The sequence below is a fragment of the Schistocerca piceifrons genome, chromosome 5, assembly GCF_021461385.2.
Source record: "Schistocerca piceifrons isolate TAMUIC-IGC-003096 chromosome 5, iqSchPice1.1, whole genome shotgun sequence".
Lineage (NCBI taxonomy): Eukaryota > Metazoa > Arthropoda > Insecta > Orthoptera > Acrididae > Schistocerca > Schistocerca piceifrons.
This window is the reverse complement of record NC_060142.1, coordinates 691,252,990-691,274,387: the sequence shown is the minus strand read 5'-3', so window position 1 is coordinate 691,274,387 and position 21,398 is coordinate 691,252,990. Positions and strand designations below refer to the sequence as shown.

At 42.1% G+C, this 21,398-nt stretch overlaps 1 protein-coding gene across 2 annotated transcripts in view; it reads left to right on the top strand.

Moving 5' to 3' along the window:
- Window positions 1–15,283, top strand: part of LOC124798142 (synaptic vesicle membrane protein VAT-1 homolog-like) — a 159,381-nt gene extending 144,098 nt beyond the window's left edge. The window contains exons 4-9 of one of the 2 annotated variants that reach the window (XM_047261421.1): window positions 12,053–12,195; window positions 12,273–12,376; window positions 12,494–12,549; window positions 12,656–12,850; window positions 14,081–14,306; window positions 14,402–15,283. In XM_047261421.1, coding sequence (XP_047117377.1) covers window positions 12,053–12,195; window positions 12,273–12,376; window positions 12,494–12,549; window positions 12,656–12,850; window positions 14,081–14,306; window positions 14,402–14,427 — 750 coding nt within the window. In that variant the 3' untranslated portion in view covers window positions 14,428–15,283. Of the gene's footprint in view, window positions 1–12,052; window positions 12,196–12,272; window positions 12,377–12,493; window positions 12,550–12,655; window positions 12,851–14,080; window positions 14,307–14,398 lie in introns of both variants that reach the window. The other variant, XM_047261420.1, reaches the window with a different exon arrangement.
- Window positions 15,284–21,398: the final 6,115 nt, after the last annotated feature.

Sequence of the window (21,398 nt, the reverse complement as noted above, 5' to 3'; positions counted from 1 at the left end):
CAGAATGCAATTTGGTCAGTTGCTCAAAAGACACAAAACATTGTTTCCATGAAAATACATGTAATTTATTATCTTCTGTTAGATCTCGCCCCCCATTAACCACCACCTCTAGCTAGTTATCAGATTGCAATCTGATACTCCTGTCTGCAAAGCATGAGCGCACATCCAAGACCACAATACTTCTGTAGATAACTAGAAAATAAGAGGTGTCAAATAGCATTCCAATCTGCTGGCACACAGTTCTAAAGGTCTCTATATTAAAAAAAAAAAAAAAACAAAAAAAAAGTTAATGTGTCACTCACTCCAGATGACATGTTAAACACCTGTAAATATCACCTTTCTCCCTTATCTTCCACAAATTGGAACCATCTTCCGGTATTGTCTTGTCAGTTGACTCATTAATTTTGGTAACAAAATGCAGCTCCATGAAATTATTGCAATAGTTAGCTCTTTCTTGGTGTAAGGAGCTGAAATGCAGGCACTTCATTCCCATTCACATAAGCTTTTGCTATTATTTGAAAATCATGCTCCCTTCAGTAAGCATAGTAGAAAAAACTATTATTGAATGATGTAGGTATATAGGAAGTACATTAACCAAGGAAGGAAACAAGGACAAAATTTCAGAGATGATAAAATTGTCCAAAATTTTATTATTTTGCATGAGGCATAATTCAAAGAAGGAAAATACCTGCCAAAGCAAAGATTATGATAAACAATTCATGTTATCTGCCAGTTTTGACCTATGGATCAGAATAATGGACTCGAACAAAGATCTGAATAGCATACAAGCAATAGGTATGTATGTTTTAGAGATCCTGGCCAAGGTAAAGGGCAGGATAAGGAATGAAAAATATGAAACATCCTGCAGATACAGTCTGCTACAAGAAACCACAGGGAGAAAGGGGCTTGAATGGTTTGGCCACATAAGGAGAAGGGGTTGAGAGAGACTTTCAAAAGAGTTCTAGAATGGGCAGAATCAGGACGAAAGTATTTGAAGACCATGAAAAAGATGGAGAGACAAGGTCAAGGATGATATGAACTGAAGAGGATGGCAATGTAAGGAGATGCTGAAAGATAGACTGAGAGAAAGGATAAGCTTGGAACAGGCTCTATGAATGAGCTGCAGAGGCAGTGGCTCCAATAAAACCCAGGCTACACAACAATACCCTTCCTTTGCAACACTGGATACAGACTCTGCCATCTCCAATAGTAAAGAGTAACAGCTTACTGATGTGGCCAGAAATGACATTAAGAGCCTGTAGAGGAAATTCATGAAAGCTATACATAATTATATGGCTGCATTTTCCTGTGAGAGGAAAACATCATATTAAAACATTAAACAAGGGCCATGCTGAATGTAATAAGCAACAAGTTATGAAATTTTATTTATTTTTTAGTGCATCTCCTTAATCTCATATTTTGCCACTTTCTAACATAGTCCCTTTCTTGGAATACATATTTCCTACCATTATGCAACCCCCCAGGGGGTCCACAACTCTTTCGTGGATACGTGCGTAGCGAGCACGGGGCCCCGAGCCATTGCAGCCTTCTTTCTCTCCCGGGCTGCATTTCCTTTCCCTTCCCCTCCTTTCCCCTCCATACCCCTTTCCCCTCGCCCTCTCCTCTCTCTCTATTGGTGTCCTTGCTTATGTTGGCCCCCGCTATCCTCCTGGTTCTGTTGGTTTTACCCTCCGGCTTTGTTGCGTAATCATCTCCTCCTTTTGGCATTCCTTGGTCCCCCTCTGGGGTTTGACCTCCATTCCAAAATTTCTCTTCCGTAGTGTGAGCCATTTGGGGAAGAGCACCTTACCTAGTGTCTCCGACGTGTGCCCTCTTAGTATATTCCACCTTTTCTTTTACGTCGTTGTTTGATGCTAGGGTGCATAGCCAGCACGGTAGCCAGCCCGTGTGGTGGGGTTGCTATGTACCCTTTTGGTTGAGCCCCCTGAACACACAGGGATCACACTTCTGATACCTGAGCTGTGACCTCCTCATGCATGCCTTGGAGTGGTTGCTCGTCATCCTGGAGCATCGGAACTCCCGGCAATGGCCGCCGTGCCAGACGGCCCTTGCTGTGGCTGGGTGGCGCCCGTGAGGAGAGCCCCTGATCGGAGTGGGTGGTATCAGGGCGGACGCTATGCAGATGAAACGCATACGGGTCCAAAACTCTGGCCGCTCTTCTGCGGCCGTCTCTCTGCGTGGTACTGATTCCTCAAGTGCTGCTTCTCTTGCCCCTTCGGCCTTCCCTTCCGTGGCTACCCCCTGGGAGGAGGGTCAGGCGCGTCGTCTAGGGGCAAAACCTTTCCCCCGTTATCTAGTTTGCACCAGGACTGATGGAGATACTTTCACCAGTGTCAAACCTTTATTCTTTGTGGAACACATTGAAGACAAGTTCGGCGAAGTGGACTCCCTGAGCAAGATGCGGTCGGGTTCGTTACTGATAAAAACTGCTTCGGCTGCCCAATCTGCGGCCCTTCGTGCCTGTACCCATCTTGGCACAATTCCCGTGTCCATTACCCCTCACTAGTCTCTAAATATGGTACAAGGTGTGATTTTTCACAGAGACCTCATCCTTCAAACTGATGAGGAACTTCGGGACAATCTCGGACGGCGGGGTGTTCACTTTGTTCGGCGTGTTCAGAAGGGTCCTAAAGATAATCGTATTGATACTGGTGCCTTTATCCTGGCCTTTGAAGGGGATACCCTTCCTGAGAAAGTTAAGATTATGGTCTATCGCTGTGATGTGAAGCCGTACATCCCACCTCCTATGCGGTGTTTTAAGTGCTTGCGTTTTGGCCACATGTCTTCTCGCTGTACCCAGGACCCTCTCTGTGGTGACTGTGGACGTCCACTCCATGAGGGGAGTCCCTGTGTTCCCCCTCCTGTATGTGTAAATTGTCATGGTAGTCATTCTCCTCGTTCAGCAGATTGCCCAGTCTATAAGAAAGAAAAAAAGATACAGGAGTATAAGTCTCTTGATCGTTTAAGCTACACAGAGGCCCGTAAGAAATATGCACGATTGCACCCTGTGTCCATGACATCTAGTTACGCCTTGGTTACATCTTCATCCCTTCCTCCCCTCTCCTTCCCCCCATCCCGGACCCCTCTCCTTCCCCCCTCCCCTGCGGCTCCCACACCTTCTCCTCTGGGCGCTGCTCCCCCTCCCCAGCCGGAGAAGTGTCCCACTCCTTCAGCGTCTGCCGGTCAAGGGCGCCTCTCCCGGGATGCCCCTTCCCGGCACCTTCCAGGTCAAAGGTCTGCTGCAGCGCAGCGACCGCGAGAGCCGCGATCTATCGGCCCCCCGGTCGCCCGGTCTCTTTCTGTTCCTGATCTTGCTGCAGCTGGCTCCATTATGCCACACAGCCCTCCTCGATCTCAGCCTGAAAAGAAGAAGAAACATAAGTCCCGGGACAAAGAGCCTCTGGTGTCACCGGAGGTCCCTTCCCCGGCTTCACAACCGGATTCTGACCTGACGTTTATGGATGTCGCCCCCTCCTTGTCGGTGACGGGTGGGGACCCGGCGGTATGACTGGATTTAGCGTGTTCAGCCCTCATTTAAACCATCGTTCTGTGGTTCTCCAATGGAATTGTAATGGCTACTATCGTCACCTTCCGGAATTGAAATCCCTTCTTTCGTCCTACTCAGCAGCTTGTGTGGTTCTCCAGGAATCTCATTTTACTGATGCTCACTCACCGACCCTCCGTGGGTTCCGTGTTTTCTGTCAAAATCGGGTCGGACCCTTGCGGGCTTCTGGTGGCGTTTGTACGTTGGTCCGTACAGACATTGCTAGCACGTGGATTCCTCTCCACACTACATTGGAAGCGGTTGCTGTTAGGGTCCACTTAGACTCTGCAGTCACAGTATGCAATCTTTATCTCCCTCCTGACAGGACTCTTACACCTGCTGCCTTAACCACCCTTCTTCAGCAACTTCCTCCTCCCTTCCTCCTCCTTGGGGATTTTAATGCTCATCATCCTTTGTGGGGCAGTGCCCTTCCATCTAGACGAGGTCTTCTTATAGACCAATTTATTGCAGACCACGACCTGTGCCTTCTTAATGATGGCTCCCCTACTCATTTCAGTGCTGGTCATGGTACCTTTTCTGCCATTGATCTTTCTCTTTCTTCTCCCTCTCTCCTCCCTTCATTACACTGGTCGCCACACGACGACCTTTGTGATAGTGACCATTTCCCGTTGATTATCACGCTCCCTTCCCGCTCCCCGATGGACAGGTTACCTCGTTGGTCTTTCCACCGCGCCGATTGGCCTCTATATACTGCACAGGTCGAGTTTTCTCCCTCTTTGTCTGGTTGTATTGATGACGTCCTACGTGACGTGTCTGCCGCGATTGTTCGCGCTGCTAACCTTGCTGTCCCGCGCTCATCTGGACAATTTCGTCGTCGGCAAGTCCCGTGGTGGAGTACGGCCATTGCCATTGCCATCCGTGATCGCCGTCGAGCTTTGCAACACTTTAAGAGGCACCCATCTGTAGCCAGCCTTTCTACCTTTAAGCGCCTTCGCGCTAAAGCCCGTTGTTTAATCAAACAGAGCAAACGGATATGTTGGGAACGATTCGTTTCTTCCCTTGGTTCCACTGTCCCTCTGTCACGGGTATGGGCTACACTTCGCTCTCTCCCAGGTTGCCATCGGCAGTCCACCCTCCCAGGCCTTCACCTCCCAGATGGCATTTGTACGGACCCATTAGTTCTCGCAGAACATCTTGCGACCCATTTTGCAGTGGCATCAGCGTCGGCCTCCTATCCAGCTGCTTTCCTTCATCAAAAACAGCAGGCTGAAGCTGTCACCTTATGTTTCACCACTTGTGAGTCAGAATCTTACAACGAACCTTTCACTGAATGGGAATTTCTTTCTGCTCTATCTTCTTCTCATGATACGGCCCCTGGCCCAGATTCCATTCATAACCAGCTGCTTCAACATCTCAGTGCTCCACAACGGCACCATCTTCTTCGGGTGTTTAACCGTATCTGGCTCCAGGGTGACTTCCCTTCTCAGTGGAGGGATAGCATTGTGGTTCCTGTCCTTAAGCCTGGTCAGAACCCCCTATCTGTTGACAGCTATCGGCCAATTAGTTTGACCAATGTTGGTTGTAAGTTACTTGAACGGCTGGTAGCCCGTCGGCTCACTTGGGTCCTCGAATCTCGGGATCTATTGTCCCCTTACCAGTGTGGCTTTCGAGAGGGACGATCTCCAATCGATCATTTGCTTCGCTTGGAATCCGCAGTTCGGCAGGCTTTTTCCCAGCGCCGCCATTTGGTTGCAGTGTTTTTTGACCTTCGCAAGGCCTATGACACGGCCTGGCGCCATCACATCTTACTAACCCTTCATCAGTGGGGTCTTCGGGGCCCACTCCCGATTTTTATCCGCCAGTTCCTGATCCATCGGTCATTCAGAGTTCGAGTTGGTACTGCTTTTAGTTCTCCACGGACCCAGGAGACGGGCATCCCACAGGGTTCTGTCTTGAGTGTCCTTCTTTTCCTCATTGCTATCAATGGACTTGTGGCCTCTGTCGGTCCCTTGGTCGCCCCTGCCCTGTATGTGGATTATTTCTGCATTTGGGTTAGTTCCTCCTCGATGCCATCTGCAGAACGGCAGCTCCAGGTGGCTATACGGCGTGCCTCTGCATGGACCCTCTCACACGGGTTTCAATTCTCTCCTTTAAAATCGCGAGTGGTCCACTTCTGTCGCCGTACTACGGTCCACCCTGATCCAGAGCTCTATCTCGCTGCACAAAGATTGCCTGTGGTTCCACAGTTTCGTTTCCTAGGTCTTCTTTTCGACAACAAGCTCACTTGGCTGACCCATATCAGACTCCTGAAGGTAGGATGTTTCCGTAAACTCAATGTCCTTCGCTTCCTTGCCCACTCCTCTTGGGGTGCGGACCGTTCCCTCCTCCTCCTCCTCCGTCTTTATCGTGCTCTAGTTCTGTCACGTTTGGACTATGGTTGTCAAGTTTATGATTCAGCTGCTCCTTCCACGCTGCACGTGCTGGATCCAGTCCACCATCGTGGTATCCGTTTGGCCACCGGTGCATTCCCTACTAGCCCTGTTCATAGTCTCCTGGTTGAAGCTGGGATCCCCCCCCTTCCTGTTCGGCGGTCCCAGCTTCTGGTGTCTTATGCCCTTACTATCCGTTCTTCTCCCGCTCATCCTTCCTATTCTATCCTATTCCCAGACCATGGACGTCGCCCGCCTGACTCCCGCCCTCGGGCGGGTTTACCGGTTGGGCTGCGCCTTGCGTCTCTTACCCGTGATTTTCGGCTTCCTTCTTTGTCCTGTCTTCCTCGCTCCCTCCCCTCCACCCCTCCTTGGTTAGTTCCTCGGCCTCGAATTCGGATGGATCTCCGCCGCGGTCCGAAAGATTCCATCCCCTCGGTGGTGTTCCGTTCCTTTTTCCGCCAAATTTTATGGGAGTTTCGGGATGCTGTTGTTTTTTACACTGATGGCTCTAAATCTGCTGATCATGTTGGGTATGCCTTCACGTCCTTTGTTGGAACGGAAAATCATCTACTGCCACCCTCATGTGGGGTGTTTACTGCGGAATTGATGGCAATTTCCCGGGCCCTTACCTTTATTAAACAATCCCAACACAACCGCGTTTTGTTATGTACGGACTCGATGAGTGGCCTTCTTGCTCTTGACCGGTGTTTTTCGCGCCATCCCTTGGTCTCTGCCATCCATGACCATCTCGCTGATCTTCACCGTGCTGCTTGTTCCATTGATTTCCTATGGGTCCCGGGCCATGTGGGTATCCCGGGTAATGAGCTCGCTGATCGTTTGGCTGGGGGAGCAGTTACTTACCCCCCGTTTTCTGTAACCCCTCCTGCAGCGGATTTACGGCTTCACATCAAATCCCACTTTGCACAGTCATGGGCCAATTCTTGGGAGGCTACTCCACTGTCTAATAAACTTCGTGCCATTAAGGTGAATCCAGGCCCATGGCGTTCTTCCTTTAGCCTCTCCCGCAAGGACTCGACCACACTGTGTCGTCTCCGCATTGGCCATACCAGGCTGACCCATGGTTTCCTTTTGCGTGATGAGCCACCCCCGCTATGTGGTTGTGGAGCCTTCCAGTCAGTGGCCCACATTTTAGTTGAGTGCCCCCTTCTTTTGGCTCTGCGTGCTAAGTACAGACTCCCCCACACTTTACCTTTGATGTTGGCTGACGATTCCCGGATGGTCTCTCTGGTTCTAGGTTTCCTCCGGGAGAGTGGTTTTTATTCTCAGTTTTAAAGTTTTTAATCTCCCTCTGGTGTTGGGGCAGGGCGGTGAGTGTTTGGGTGTCTCCCACTGTAGGCAGTGTTCAGAGATTCCCGATTCACCTCCCTGACCGGAATCCTCTTTTCTTTCCCTTTTACTCTGTTTTTACCCCTTCTTTTTAAGGCTTGGTTAGTTTTTCTATTCCCATCCGTACTTTCTGCATTATAGCAGTTGTACCTTTTAAGTCACAGGTGGTCTTGCCTATGCTGCTTCAGCATAGTATTGGGTCCGTTCTCTTGCCACCTTCCCTCATTTGTTTTTACTAATGACAACGTGATTGCCCTTTTACGTTTCCCCTTTTTCCGTTTTATTTTTCTGCCTATACTGAGATGTCCCGTTAGCAGAATGGAGTCTATTTGAAACAAGGGACTGATGACCTTGCTGTTTGGTCCCTTTAACCTCAAACAACCGAACCATTATGCAACTTCAAAAATACCATTACCACAGAGCTGCATTCCAGCTTCCCAAAGAAACTGACGCATCACTTGCTGAACATCCTCAAGTTTCTTGCCTTTGCACCTGTTCTTTAAGAGAACCAAAAAGATGATAGTCAGAGGGTGCCAAGCTGGGACTGTAGGTTGGTTGTGGAAGTGTTTCCCTTACCCAAATTTCATGATCTTATCCACAGTGATACAAGCAATGTGAGGATGCATATTATCCTGTTGTAAGACTATCTTCTTTCCAGAGCCCTCAGGGCTTACTGAAATAGTGGATATAGTGGACACATTCATTTGTCCAGTCTCGAGGAAATAAATTTGAACACAGCTGTGCATCCAAGAAGACAGTATTCACAACTTTACTCTGCAAACCACCTTGATGTGCATGGTAGAGGGTACTTCCCACTGTACCAGTTACTAGGATTTCTTCCTGTTCCATTCGCGTATGGAGTGCAGGAAGAATGATTTAGAATGCCTATGCCCCTGCAGTAAATATTCTAATCTGGTTCTCATGGTTCCTACATGAATGATACATAGAGGATTCTAGTGTATTCAAAGGGTCAACATTTAAAGTCAGCTCTTTAAGCTTTAACAGACATTCTTGAGATAATTTACCTCTATCTTAAAGTGTCTTCCAGTCAAGTTCCTTCATTATCTCTCTGGCTCTCCTGTGAATGGAACAAACATGCTGCCCTTTCTGTATATGTTCAATATCCCCTGTTAGTGCCATTTGGTATGGGTCCCACATGCTCAAGCAATATTCTAGAACTGGTCGCATGAGTGATTTGTGAGCAGTCTCCTTTGTAGACTGATTGTCCTTTCTCAGTATTCTACCAATAAACCGAAGTCTACCACCTGTTTTATCCATGACTGAATGAATGTGATCATTCTATTCCATTTCATATCCCTACAAAGTGTTCCACCCAGACGATTGTACAAGCTGACAGGTTCCAACTGAGGCTCACTGATATTATAATCATAGGACGCTTTTTTCATTTCATAAAGTGCACAATTTTACATTTCTGAACATTTAAAGCAAGTTGTCAATCTTATTATATAATAGTAAGACAGAGATTTAGGAACCAGGTTTTAAATTCCAAGACATTTCCAGGGGCAGATGTGGATTCTGACCACAACCTATTGGTTATGAACTGCAAATTAAAACTGAAGAAACTGCAAAAAGGTGAAAATTGAAGGAGTTGGGACCTGGATAAACTGAAAGAGCCAGAGGTTGTAGAGTGTTTCAGGGAGAGCATAAGGGAACAATTGACAGGAATGGGGGAAAGAAATACAGTAGAAGAAGAATGGGTAGCTCTGAGGGATGAAGTAGTGAAGGCAGCAGACGATCAAGTAGGTAAAAAGAAGAGGGCTAATAGAAATCCTTGGGTAACAGAAGAAATATTGAATTTAATTGATGAAAGGAGAAAATATAAAAATGCAGTAAGTGAAGCAGGCAAAAAGGAATACAAACGTCTCAAAAATGAGATAGACAGGAAGTGCAAAATGGCTAAGCAGGGATGGCTAGAGGACAAATGTAAGGCTGTAGAGGCTTGTCTCACTAGGGGTAAGATAGATACAGCCTACAGGAAAATTAAAGAGACCTTTGGAGAGAAGAGAACCGCTTGTATGAATATCAAGAGCTCAGATGGAAACCCAGTTCTAAGCAAAGTAGGGAAAGCAGAAAGGTGGAAGGAGTATATAGAGGGTTTATACAAGGGCAATGTGCTTGAGGACAATATTATGGAAATGGAAGAGGATGTAGATGAAGACGAAATGGGAGATACGATACTGTGTGAAGAGTTTGACAGAGCACTGAAAGACCTGAGTCGAAACAAGGCCCCGGGAGTAGACAACATTCCATTAGAACTACTGATGGCCTTGGGAGAGCCAGTCATGACAAAACTCTACCATCTGGTGAGCAAGATGTATGAGACAGGCGAAATACCCTCAGACTTCAAGAAGAATATAATAATTCCAATCCCAAAGAAAGCAGGTGTTGACAGATGTGAAAATTACCGAACTACCAGTTTAATAAGTCACAGCTGAAAATACGCGAATTCTTTACAGATGAATGGAAAAACTGGTAGAAGCGGACCTCGGGGAAGATCAGTTTGGATTCCGCAGAAATGTTGGAACACGTGAGACAATACTAACCTTAAGACTTATCTTAGAAGAAAGGTTAAGGAAAGGCAAACCTACATTTCTAGCATTTGTAGACTTACAGAAAGCTGTTGACAATGTTAACTGGAATACTCTTTCAAATGCTGAAGGTGGTAGGGGTAAAATACAGGGAGCGAAAGGCTATTTACAATTTGTACAGAAACCAGATGGCAGTTATAAGAGTCGAGGGGCATGAAAGGGAAGCAGTGGTTGGGAAAGGAGTGAGACAGGGTTCTAGCCTCTCCCCGATGTTATTCAATCTGTATATTGAGCAAGAAGTAAAGGAAGCAAAAGAAAAATTCGGAGTAGGTATTAAAATCCATGGAGAATAAATAAAAACTTTGACAGAATTACAATGTCATCGGCAAACCTCAGAGACAGCAAAGGACTTGGAAGAGTAGTTGAATGGAATGGACAGTGTCTTGAAAGGAGGATATAAGATGAACATCAACAAAAGCAAAACGAGGATAATGGAATGTAGTCAAATTAAATCGGGTGATGCTGAGGGAATTAGATTAGGAAATGAGACACTTAAAGTAGTAAAGGAGTTTTGCTATTTAGGGAGTAAAATAACTGATGATGGTCGAAGTAGACAGGATATAAAATGTAGACTGGCAATGGCAAGGAAATCGTTTCTGAAGAGAATTTTGTTAACATCGAGTATAGATTTAAGTGTCAGGAAGTCGTTTCTGAAAGTATTTGTATGGAGTGTAGCCATGTATGGAAGTGAAACATGGACAATAACTAGTTTGGACAAGAAGAAAATAGAAGCTTTCGAAATGTGGTGCTACAGAAGAATGCTGAAGATTAGATGGGTAGATCACATAACTAATGAGGTGTTGAACAGGATTGGGGAGAAGAGAAGTTTGTGGCACAACTTGACCAGAAGAAGGGATCGGTTGGTAGGACATATTTTGAGGAATCAAGGGATCACAAATTTAGCATTGGAGGGCAGCATGGAGGATAAAAATCGTAGAGGAAGACCAAGAGATGAATACACTAAGCAGATTCAGAAGGATGTAGGTTGCAGTAGGTACTGGGAGATGAAGAAGCTTGCACAGGATAGAGTAGCATGGAGAGCTGCATCAAACCAGTCTCAGGACTGAAGACCACAACAATAACAACAACAACAACAACAACAATGTCAATCTTTGCAACACTTCTTAATAATCTCAACTTTGAATCACTTCTTGCACTGCACTGTGTTCTACAGGAAGTTTTGCAACAATTTCATTCACTGTGAATGACCTTTCTTCTCTAACAAACCCCTCAACTCTTTCCTATTCAAGTTTCATGGAGGTGGGCAGAGACAGCTAAGACGCTTGTCTTGTATGCTCATGTTTCCATTTTTGAAACATTTCACCCATCACCTAACCCTGCTGGTGCCCACGTGGACATCTCCATAGGCACACTGAGGCCTTGAGGTGAATTTCAGCAGCACATTTTCCTTCTAAAATAAGGAATTAAATGACAGCACCCTGTTAAAAATGGACATTGTTGTCCATTTTGAAAATACTGCCTCAGTTATGTGATGGGTGCTAATGAAGTCACAATATGGCAACATGTGTTGTAAGGTCTGCAGATTATGATCAGTTGGTTGTCATAACGAGATTTTCACTCTGCAGCGGAGTGTGCGCTGATATGAAACTTCCTGGCAGATTAAAACTGTGTGCCGGACCGAGACTCGAACTCGGGACCTTTGCCTTTCGCAGGCAAGTACTCTACCAACTGAGCTACCCAAGCTCGACTCACGCCCTGTCCTCACAGCTTTACTTCTGCCAGTATCTCGTCTCCTAACTTCCCAACTTTACAGAAGCTCTCCTGCGAACTTTGCAATATCCTTTCTTTCAGGAGTGCTAGTTCTGCAAGGTTCGCAGGAGAGCTTCTGGAAAGTTTGGAAGGTAGGAGACGAGATACTGGCAGAAGTAAAGCTGTGAAGATGGGGCGTGAGTCAAGCTTGGGTAGCTCAGTTGCAAGAGTACTTGCCTGCGAAAGGTCCCGAGTTCGAGACTGTCCAGCACACAGTTTTAATCTGCCAAGAAGTATCAGATGGTTGTCATTTACCTATTAATGTTTGCCACTGCATAATCCTATTTTTCTTCTTAAATCTATTAATTGCATCAAAGCTACCATTAACACAGTATTCCATAAAAGGCCTCTATTTCCTTTATTTTCAGGGACAAGCTGTCGCACAGTTGTGCAGAACAGTGGATGATGTGACTGTGTTTGGTGTAGCTTCAAAAGGAAAACATGAGGCTCTGAAGTCGACCATTAACCACTTATTAGAGCGTGGAAGTGACTATGCAAGTGAAGTCAGAAAGTGAGTACATGTCACAGAGACCTGCATTCATTATTTCTTCACAATGCAGCATTAAATGACACCTCTTCTTACGGCAGGTTGGCGCCTGAGGGTGTGGATATTTTCCTGGATTGTCTTTGTGGTGAAGAATGCAACAGGGGCTATTCCTTATTGAAACCAATGGGAAAATACATTCTTTATGGTAACGTAGCAACTCTCTAATACAAATCTAGCTTGTAATACAGTTACAAAAAATAAATTAACAATTGTTTATCTCTGATAGCAAACAATAACATTAAAATAATTTTCTTGTTTTAAGGGTCTTCCAATGTTGTGACAGGAGAGACCAAAAGCATCTTCAGTGTTGCTAGATCAGTAAGTACAATATTGCAACAATGTTACACTTTTTGCTGCAGTTACTTATTTAGGTTTGTTGTGATTAGTTATAGGTGAATCTCTTAAAATGATTTTTCTTTACCAGTGGTGGCAGGTAGACAAAGTGTCACCAATTAAGCTCTTTGATGAGAACAAGACCCTCTCTGGGTTCAACATTCGTCACCTTTTGTATCAACAAAGTGGAGCACCATACATTAAAAAAATAATGGATTCTGTGTTTAAACTGTGGAAGGATGGAAAAATTAAACCTGTAGTAGACTCAACATGGGCACTTGAAGATGTAAGTATAATATTTTAAAATATTTTCAGAGCCATTCTCTGAGATACAATTTTTTTGAAGAGATTATTATTATTTTAGCCACTAAATACCACTTATGGTCTCAAAAACTTACTGGTTCTAATGTGATCAAAATTGTGAGCATTTACTATAAGTAAAACAGGTGGAAGTTGGTAGGATTAATACTACTACAGAAACTCTGGTGAACAGTGAATTATCATAGGGTTATTAATAAAAACATATATCTACCACACACTGAATTCATTGGGGAATAAAAGTCAAAGATCATGTCTTTAAATTTTTATAAGACTGTACAGTACAAAGTTCAGAGCAGAAAATGCAAAAAATGAATAAATGACAATTCAGCAAAAGGAGAGGTCGATATTTGGAATGCAGTCAGGGGAAATAAAGTAGTAGTAAAAATGAAACTAAACAAGCTGAGGATACTCGGTACTAAGCCACCATTAAGGATGTTCTGTGATTTAGGTCAAATGCAGATGTTCTGAAGTGGTAATGATACTCTGATGAAATAGAATTGGAGACATTGTGAATCTTTCCTTGTAACTGCGCAGACTACTGTGGATACCCTTAATTATATTGTGTGTTGTATGCATTTGCTGACCCACCCTTTCTTATGAATAGTGCAGCACTGTAATTTTTTTAAAAAATAATGCAGTAGTAACATTGTGCTTGATTATGTATAATTACCCATGACTTAGTAATTAAACCTATTTAGATAGTTGACCCTCTGAAAAAAATCTTTACTTCAATGTGTATAAGTATTACTTTTAGTGGTGGTTGAAATACCAAGTGACAAATGCCACAACTTCGGGAGCCAAGCTAAGAGGAGTGACAGATGTGCCATATCTGTAAGGTATCAATACAGGATGTATCACAATTTGGTGCAGCTGCTTGGGCTGCCAAGCTGAGAAAGGCACTAGGGGTGCCGCAAATGTAAGGGTTCTATGTAGCATCTAGTACAATTAGTAGTAAAAACTGAGGCAGGAAAGTGTAAGGGGAGAGGGTGCAAAATAGTTGCTTGTGTGGAAAAAAGTGCTTGAACTGGCTCTAGTTACTGTCCACACTGATGCTGATTCGATGTCAGGAAAAAAGTTGATCTACATAAAATGATTTCTCTGCACACCAGAGTAATGGCCATTGTCTACAAATGTGTGTAATAAACAAAATGTTGGTGCTAAATTTTCTGAAAACTTATCTTTATCCATCTTGTAGGTACCAGAAGCTATGCAAAAGATGCATGACAGGAAGAACATTGGCAAAATTGTACTTGATCCAGGGATGGAACCTAAGCCTAAACCAGCAACCCCTGCTAAGGGAAAGGCCAAAGGTGGAGACAAAGAGGAGAAAAAGAAGGATGAGGAGAAAAAGGAGGAAGAGAAGAAAGAGGAAGAAACTGGTACAAGCAACGAAGGAAGTGGTGGTGACACAGCTGCCAATGGTGAGTAATGGCTCCACTTCTTCCCATAAAATTGTGATGTTACCTTAAACAAAATCTTAATAAACTGTTGATCACATTCCTGTATTTTCCAGAAGCAAAGGAGAAAGAGGCCTCAAGCTGAACAATGAATTTCTGCAATGATGCGCTTAAACATTGACCACATTGAAAATTGTGCTGTTATATTTTTGTGTAAAAATATTAGCATAATTATTTTGACATCATATACATTACTAAAGAATGTGACCATATTGTGAGTGTAAGTTCGTTTGTGTGCTGATGTGTGTTTGTCGGATGTTGCTGAACTTTCTTGAGCTGAATTATTTACATGAATTCTGTCAGACATGAGTTTCCAAATACATGTACCATATCATGGTGACAGTTTCACACATTCACATGTTGATGGAATGTTTATTTTTCAAAGCTACTTTTGAGGTACTTTAGATTAGTTCTCATCTACAAACTTTTAATACTGCCATAGTGGTACTTTATTGTGTGTCTGGCAATGATTGAAATTTTGAGTGTAATGGAGGATACTGTTAAATGTTTTATGACATGGCTACTTAGAGATTATGGAAAGTTAATATTTGAAGCTCATCTGCCTATAGGTTATAAAGATTTGCTATTCTGAGCTAAAGCTTTTCATGTGATATTTGAGCTGGTATGTATAAAAATGTGGCTCACAATGTGAATATTGACAGTTCGTGTTGTCTTTGATGTAAGTATATAGTTGTTCTCAGTGCAGCATATCACAATCTATTGAAGTTTTATATAAGCTTCTCATTGTAAGACTGATTATGTTGCTTTTTTCACGCTTTTTTAATGTTTGAGTTGCAGAAACTTGGTGTGCAACTGATAGTATCTGAAAAGGTACTACCATAATTGTTCTACAAATTATATCAAGTCAATATACTTAAACACTTGCTTCTATGAGCAGCATGTTTGAGAGAAATGAATCAATAAAGTCAATTCAAAACATATTAGAACAATGTACTGACTTTCTCAAATACAAAATTTACGACCTCTGTTCCTACTCCCTTGTCTCCTGATGTTCAGATACATATGTAAAGCAAAACAGTCATTTTAATTCCAACATTAGTAATAATCTGGCATAAAATAGTGCAAAAATACCTTTTTTGCATCAAAAACTGTGCTTGAATTTTACTAAAATGCTAAAGTTGACACACATTTTAGGGCAATTTCCAGATATTAATGAACATTCAAAGAAAAATGTGTTTACAACTTGGCAGTATACTCCTTGGTCTCAATATTAAAAATTTCAGAACAATTCTGGTGATTTACGGAAAGTAAGAAAGGAGGCAATAAGGTAGTTCCCATACATTCTTTCAAAGACAACAAGCCGCTACTACTGATAATGCTAATTATATACATAAATAGCACCATAATTGGTTTTGAACCAACAGGTTCATCTTCAGATGACTGTTCACATAAAGATGCACTTATGTAAACTTCAACAAAAAGTTTTTTGGTTCCTTACCTTCTCTTATAGTGTAATATTCTTGGAATGAATGTTCCCTACACTAAAGAAAGTTACTAGAAATAACCGTCTAAATGTAACCATCCTTCATAAAACACAATGTAAACAAATACTTACATCTGAGTACTTGTAGTTACATTTTACTCAAGTCAGAAATTGTGCATCATTTTGTTGGAATGTCTTGGCTTCCACAGTTTCCATGAATAAAAGTAAACTTCAGCAAAGGAGCATCTTAACGTTAATAGCCATCTGTAGATGGCCTGATTTGAAACTAGTTTTTGTGCTTTTAAATGCAAATAGATAGCATTAGCAGCAGTGTCTGGCTGCTTTCTTCTTTGAAAGAGTCAACCTATATTTTGTACATGGTCATGGTCTCAAAACATTAATTTTTGACAAAATAACAATATAGTTGTTCTTAAAACAATTTGTTAAATATGGAGTTCTGAAAACATTCCATTAATACTAGTAAGTCTGCCATACATAAGTGCTTTCACTTAAATCCTTAAATATCATGTGAGTCAAGGTATAGGAAAAAGTGAAACTGATTCTACGCAAATATAGATTCCACTGATAAGCTAATATGTACTATTAGTGCTAAATAGTTCATACCCACAGATAACAGTTGAAATCAAAGGAATTGTAAAAAATGAAGTGAATAACAACAAAATGACTGATCTGCTCAAATTGGAACATGAAAAAGAATTTTTTGTAAAGGAGGGGAAATATTTGATAGTAAAGTACTTACTCGCAGAAGATGCTATCTTGGTTCAGCAGCTGTGTCACTGTAACAAAAGATGGCGCCCTGTGGTAACAGTGTTTACTTTGTTTTTGAGGTGTTTAGTTCTCTCGCATGAACATGGAACTCGATAGCAGTTTTGACAGCTGATTCACCTATAAGACAGATTTATTTTTAAACAGTCAAAGTGAAGGAGGTGACAAAAAGGGCAAGGTTGCAACTGCTGAAGATAATGCTGCTGTATCACAACTAAGAATGTTGTGCACCAGTTGTCTAATGTGGGGATATATTTACTGCAATCTTTCAGGGCTAAGTTATCATTAAGCGCTAAGATACAAGGAAACAAATCAGTACATTATAGTACATGTACTGAGGGCTATTATAAATATTTATATCATCCTATAGTATAGCATACGTTAAGTTTCTACGTCATTAGGTACTGTCAAAAATAAAAAGCCAGCAGGAAAGCTGCATTCTTACACAAAACCTTTCTTGAACATAGACTGGCACCTCTCTCCCCCAAAACAGCTGCATCACCTATCAGACATAGTACTATCGTGTAACATATGTATGACAAACCCCACAGACGCTACTGTCTATTGCAAAACTTCTGAATATTATATGCCAAGTTTTAGGAAATTATAAAAACCAGTACTAAGCCAACGTTACAATCTGTACACTTGTACAGAATAACCTGCAGAAAATATTACACCTAATGTTGCTAATTAGTAGTAATTTGTGGACACTTCTCCAGGAGTACATCACTAAAATGGGCCCACAAATACCCCAAGGAAACTTCTCATTTAACATGCTGATGCATTCCTGTCTTGAAGTACAAAAATCTCAATTTCATCTAAACTTAACCTTTAGTCTCAAAGTGCAATACCCTCATGTTATCTGTGATGTTATCCAATGAATACTGCTCATTCCTGAGGTGCTTCACCACCCCTTATTGGTCGTTCTCTTTACTGTGCTCTTTACACCTCACTTTAAATTTTCTACCCATTTGCCCCACATACTTCAAACTTCAGACACTATTTAATAAACTCCCACTTTCTCCATCCAGTTCCCCTGTGCAAATCTTACGCCTCAGCTTCTGCTCCAATTTGTTGTGCATCCTAAATGCAATTTTAATTCCTTTTGCTGTTAACTGGAGCAGACACTGAAATGTAATGTAGAATATATCTATAGATATTTTCAACCATTACACAGATTATATGCAGAGGTGCCAGATACTTCATGCAAATACAATAGATACCAAAGAGAAAAAAATTTACACACATACCGATAGTCCTGGAATTCATAAATCAATTTTCAAATTGGCAGAGATATCTGACACTAAATTATAGAACAAGTCTTCATTGTCTCTCTCTCTCTCTCTCTCTCTCTCTCTCTCTCTCTCTCTCTCACACACACACACACACACACACACACACACACACACACACACACACACACACACACACACACACAATGAATGAACAATGTGATCTAACCTGGAATTCTAGCCCACATTTATTAAGCTCCTGTGTTGAAAGTGAGTTGTTTCCTTACACATCACTGCTGCTAGTATCATTTGTGCACTATGATGAAAAACTGTTATTCTGTTACTTACATATCTTCATGGAGGTATCTTGCTGTTGAAAACTTTATTACTGCCTCTCACTATGCTACCACTGAACTGTTAATCCAGTTCACACAACTACAATAAATATATTACATGATTTGTGAGACTTGCCTTCTGAAACAAAGAAAGGCCTGTTAGTAAACTAATTTTATATACATATAAACTCTCTCACCCAACAGCTTTCAGCCACAGTCTTCATCAGAAAAAGTAACACACACCATTCATGCAAGCAAGCACACCTCACACACATGACCACCAACTCTGCCAGCTGCTGGAGTAAGTGCTCGTGTGTGTGAGGTGTTCTTCCTTGCATGAATAACTGGTGTTTTTCTCTTTCTTTTTCTGATGAAGGCTGTAGCTCAAAGCTTATGTATAAGTGTCTCTTAATTATGCCTGTCTGCAGCTTAATGTGTCATCTTCATGGAAAGTGGCAATCCGTCTGTTAAAGAATGTTGCAACAAACCTGACAGCAGAATTTCAGAAAATGAAAGTTCTTAAAGTTAAGCTAAAGACAACATAGATATGCCATTTTAAGGAGGAAAGTATCTACTATTTTACTATGTGAAAAAGAAATAAGAATCGGATTCTAATTTTGAGTCCTCATAGAGGCAGCTAAATGAAACTCTGCAAATATTAAAATTTGAAGTACCTGATTTCATAATGCTCTTTTGAGCTACACACAAATGGGATAATTCATTCTCTTTCAACCTTCATATTACCTAAGTTTAGGAGATGAGATTAGTCATTTCCAAGGAACACCACACAAATATCATTAAGAGAACACCAGCAGTTTCTATTGACTGTTGTGCATGTGGCCAATGCACCTGCTTTGTTGGATTGACTTGGTGTGGTATCTGCAGGGTCATTTGTGCACTGTTGCTTAATACACAACCAACCCTTAATATAATCAACTGCAGCAATAATTGTGACAATAGTAAGGCATCAAAAAATAAATTAGCTGTTGTGAAATTCTGCAGTAAATGCCATGACCAATAACACACATTCTGATACAAGCACCAGAATAGTAGGAAATAGTGTTCACAGCTGTCAAATGAAGGCACTCATGTCTAACACCAGCATCAATGTTCTGTTACTGCCTTGGCACTTTGTGAGAGCTGATAACTTAAGTAGCCCTGTGCTTTGTTTGCAACAATGTCATTGCTTAAATAATTATTATAGATAAATGATATCCAATATTGCAAAATGGAATGGAAACTGCAGCAAAACTGGGGGCAGATGAAGGTAGTGCTCAAAGCAAAAGGGAGGAACTATGTGGTGAAGGAAAGGAGTGTATTAAAAGACAATATTGTTTCCAGCTAAAGAGGTTACCAAGTGCCAGGTAGGCCTTAACAGTCTCAACATGTATCATGAGTTATGGAATTAAGATAAGTTATGGTTTCGTTCATTAATTCATTTAATTATGGAACAGAATTTCCCACTGACAAAAATTGTGATTGAGGTTGTGGTTAACTACTTGCATGGAATCATTTACTTACCTGAAAAGACCTAAATGTGCTGAAATAGTAATATATATATATATATATATATATATATATATATATATAAATATATATATATATATATATATATGAATATAATAGAGGGAAACATTCCACGTGGGAAAAATATATCTAAAAAGAAAGATGATGAAACTTACCAAACAAAAGCGCTGGCAGGTCGACAGACACACAAACAAACACAAACATACACACAAAATTCTAGCTTTCGCAACCAATGGTTGCCTCGTCAGGAAAGAGGGAAGGAGAAGGAAAGACAAAAGGATATGGGTTTTAAGGGAGAGGGTAAGGAGTCATTCCAATCCCGGGAGCGGAAAGACTTACCTTAGGGGGAAAAAAGGACAGGTATACACTCGCGCACACACACACATATCCATCCACACATACACAGACACAAGCAGACATTTGTAAAGGCAAAGGCAAAGAGTTTGGCCCCACACAAGCTTGTGTCTGTGTATGTGTGGATGGATATGTGTGTGTGTGTGCGCGAGTGTATACCTGTCCTTTTTTCCCCCTAAGGTAAGTCTTTCCGCTCCCGGGATTGGAATGACTCCTTACCCTCTCCCTTAAAACCCATATCCTTTTGTCTTTCCTTCTCCTTCCCTCTTTCCTGACGAGGCAACCATTGGTTGCGAAAGCTAGAATTTTGTGTGTATGTTTGTGTTTGTTTGTGTGTCTATCGACCTGCCAGCGCTTTTGTTTGGTAAGTTTCATCATCTTTCTTTTTAGATATATTTTTCCCACGTGGAATGTTTCCCTCTATTATATATATATATATATATATATATATATATATATATATATATATATATATATATATATATAAAAATTACTTTCTCCCTCTTTAAGGGTTTTCTGCAAAAGTCAGTTTAAACAGCTTTCATATGGACAGAAACATATGTTCTTTGATGATTTTCATTCCCTAAAACAGGCTGTTCCAGCTTGTAGGCTCCGTTGTGAGCCGCGGAGTGCTCCCTGCTCCAGGGAGCCGCGTCGCTCACTGTGACCATTCAAGTGGGTCGGCACATGGCACGGCTGGCTGAGGCAGGCGGCAAGGCAAGCATTTTGATGTGCCAGCTGCGTCTTACAAGATCGACAACCTCATACTCTTAGCTGCTACGACGTGGTGACATGCTACACCAGAAAATACGATGTTCAGGAAATAAATAAGAAATATCAGGCGTCAAAGTGCTCGCAGCATTAATGCAGAGGATGGCCTTCATTGTTGCATCCTGAAGAAACGATCGTTCCTTACTTTTTACTCTTTTCATTGCTGAGAAAAGCTGCTCACAACAATACATAGACCCAAACATGCACATGGTCTGAGTGGCATTGTTGTGAAACTTGGGAAATGTGTTTTGCTGTAATGAACGATACCATTGTGACAAATCAAACGTGTTGTAGTACCTCTCTTTCAACAAAGTTGAATTTTGCAAATCGATTATCTCCAATTGAAGTGACGGTGACAAGTAATCGGGGGAAACTGAAAAAGGAGTGCTGGACACCTTAAGTCCCATTTCCAAACTAGTGAGGTCTCTGAATCGTGTTTCAAACGGCGTGATGAGCTGCTTTAACTTTGCTTGGTAATCGCCAAAAGTAGTACCTTCAGGTAGTTTTAAAGAAGCAAGACGATTGAAGACCGTTAAATGTCCATTACTCATCTGCCTCTCAAACAAACGTAACTTTTCCATGAACGCTTTGATTTGGTCGTGCATGC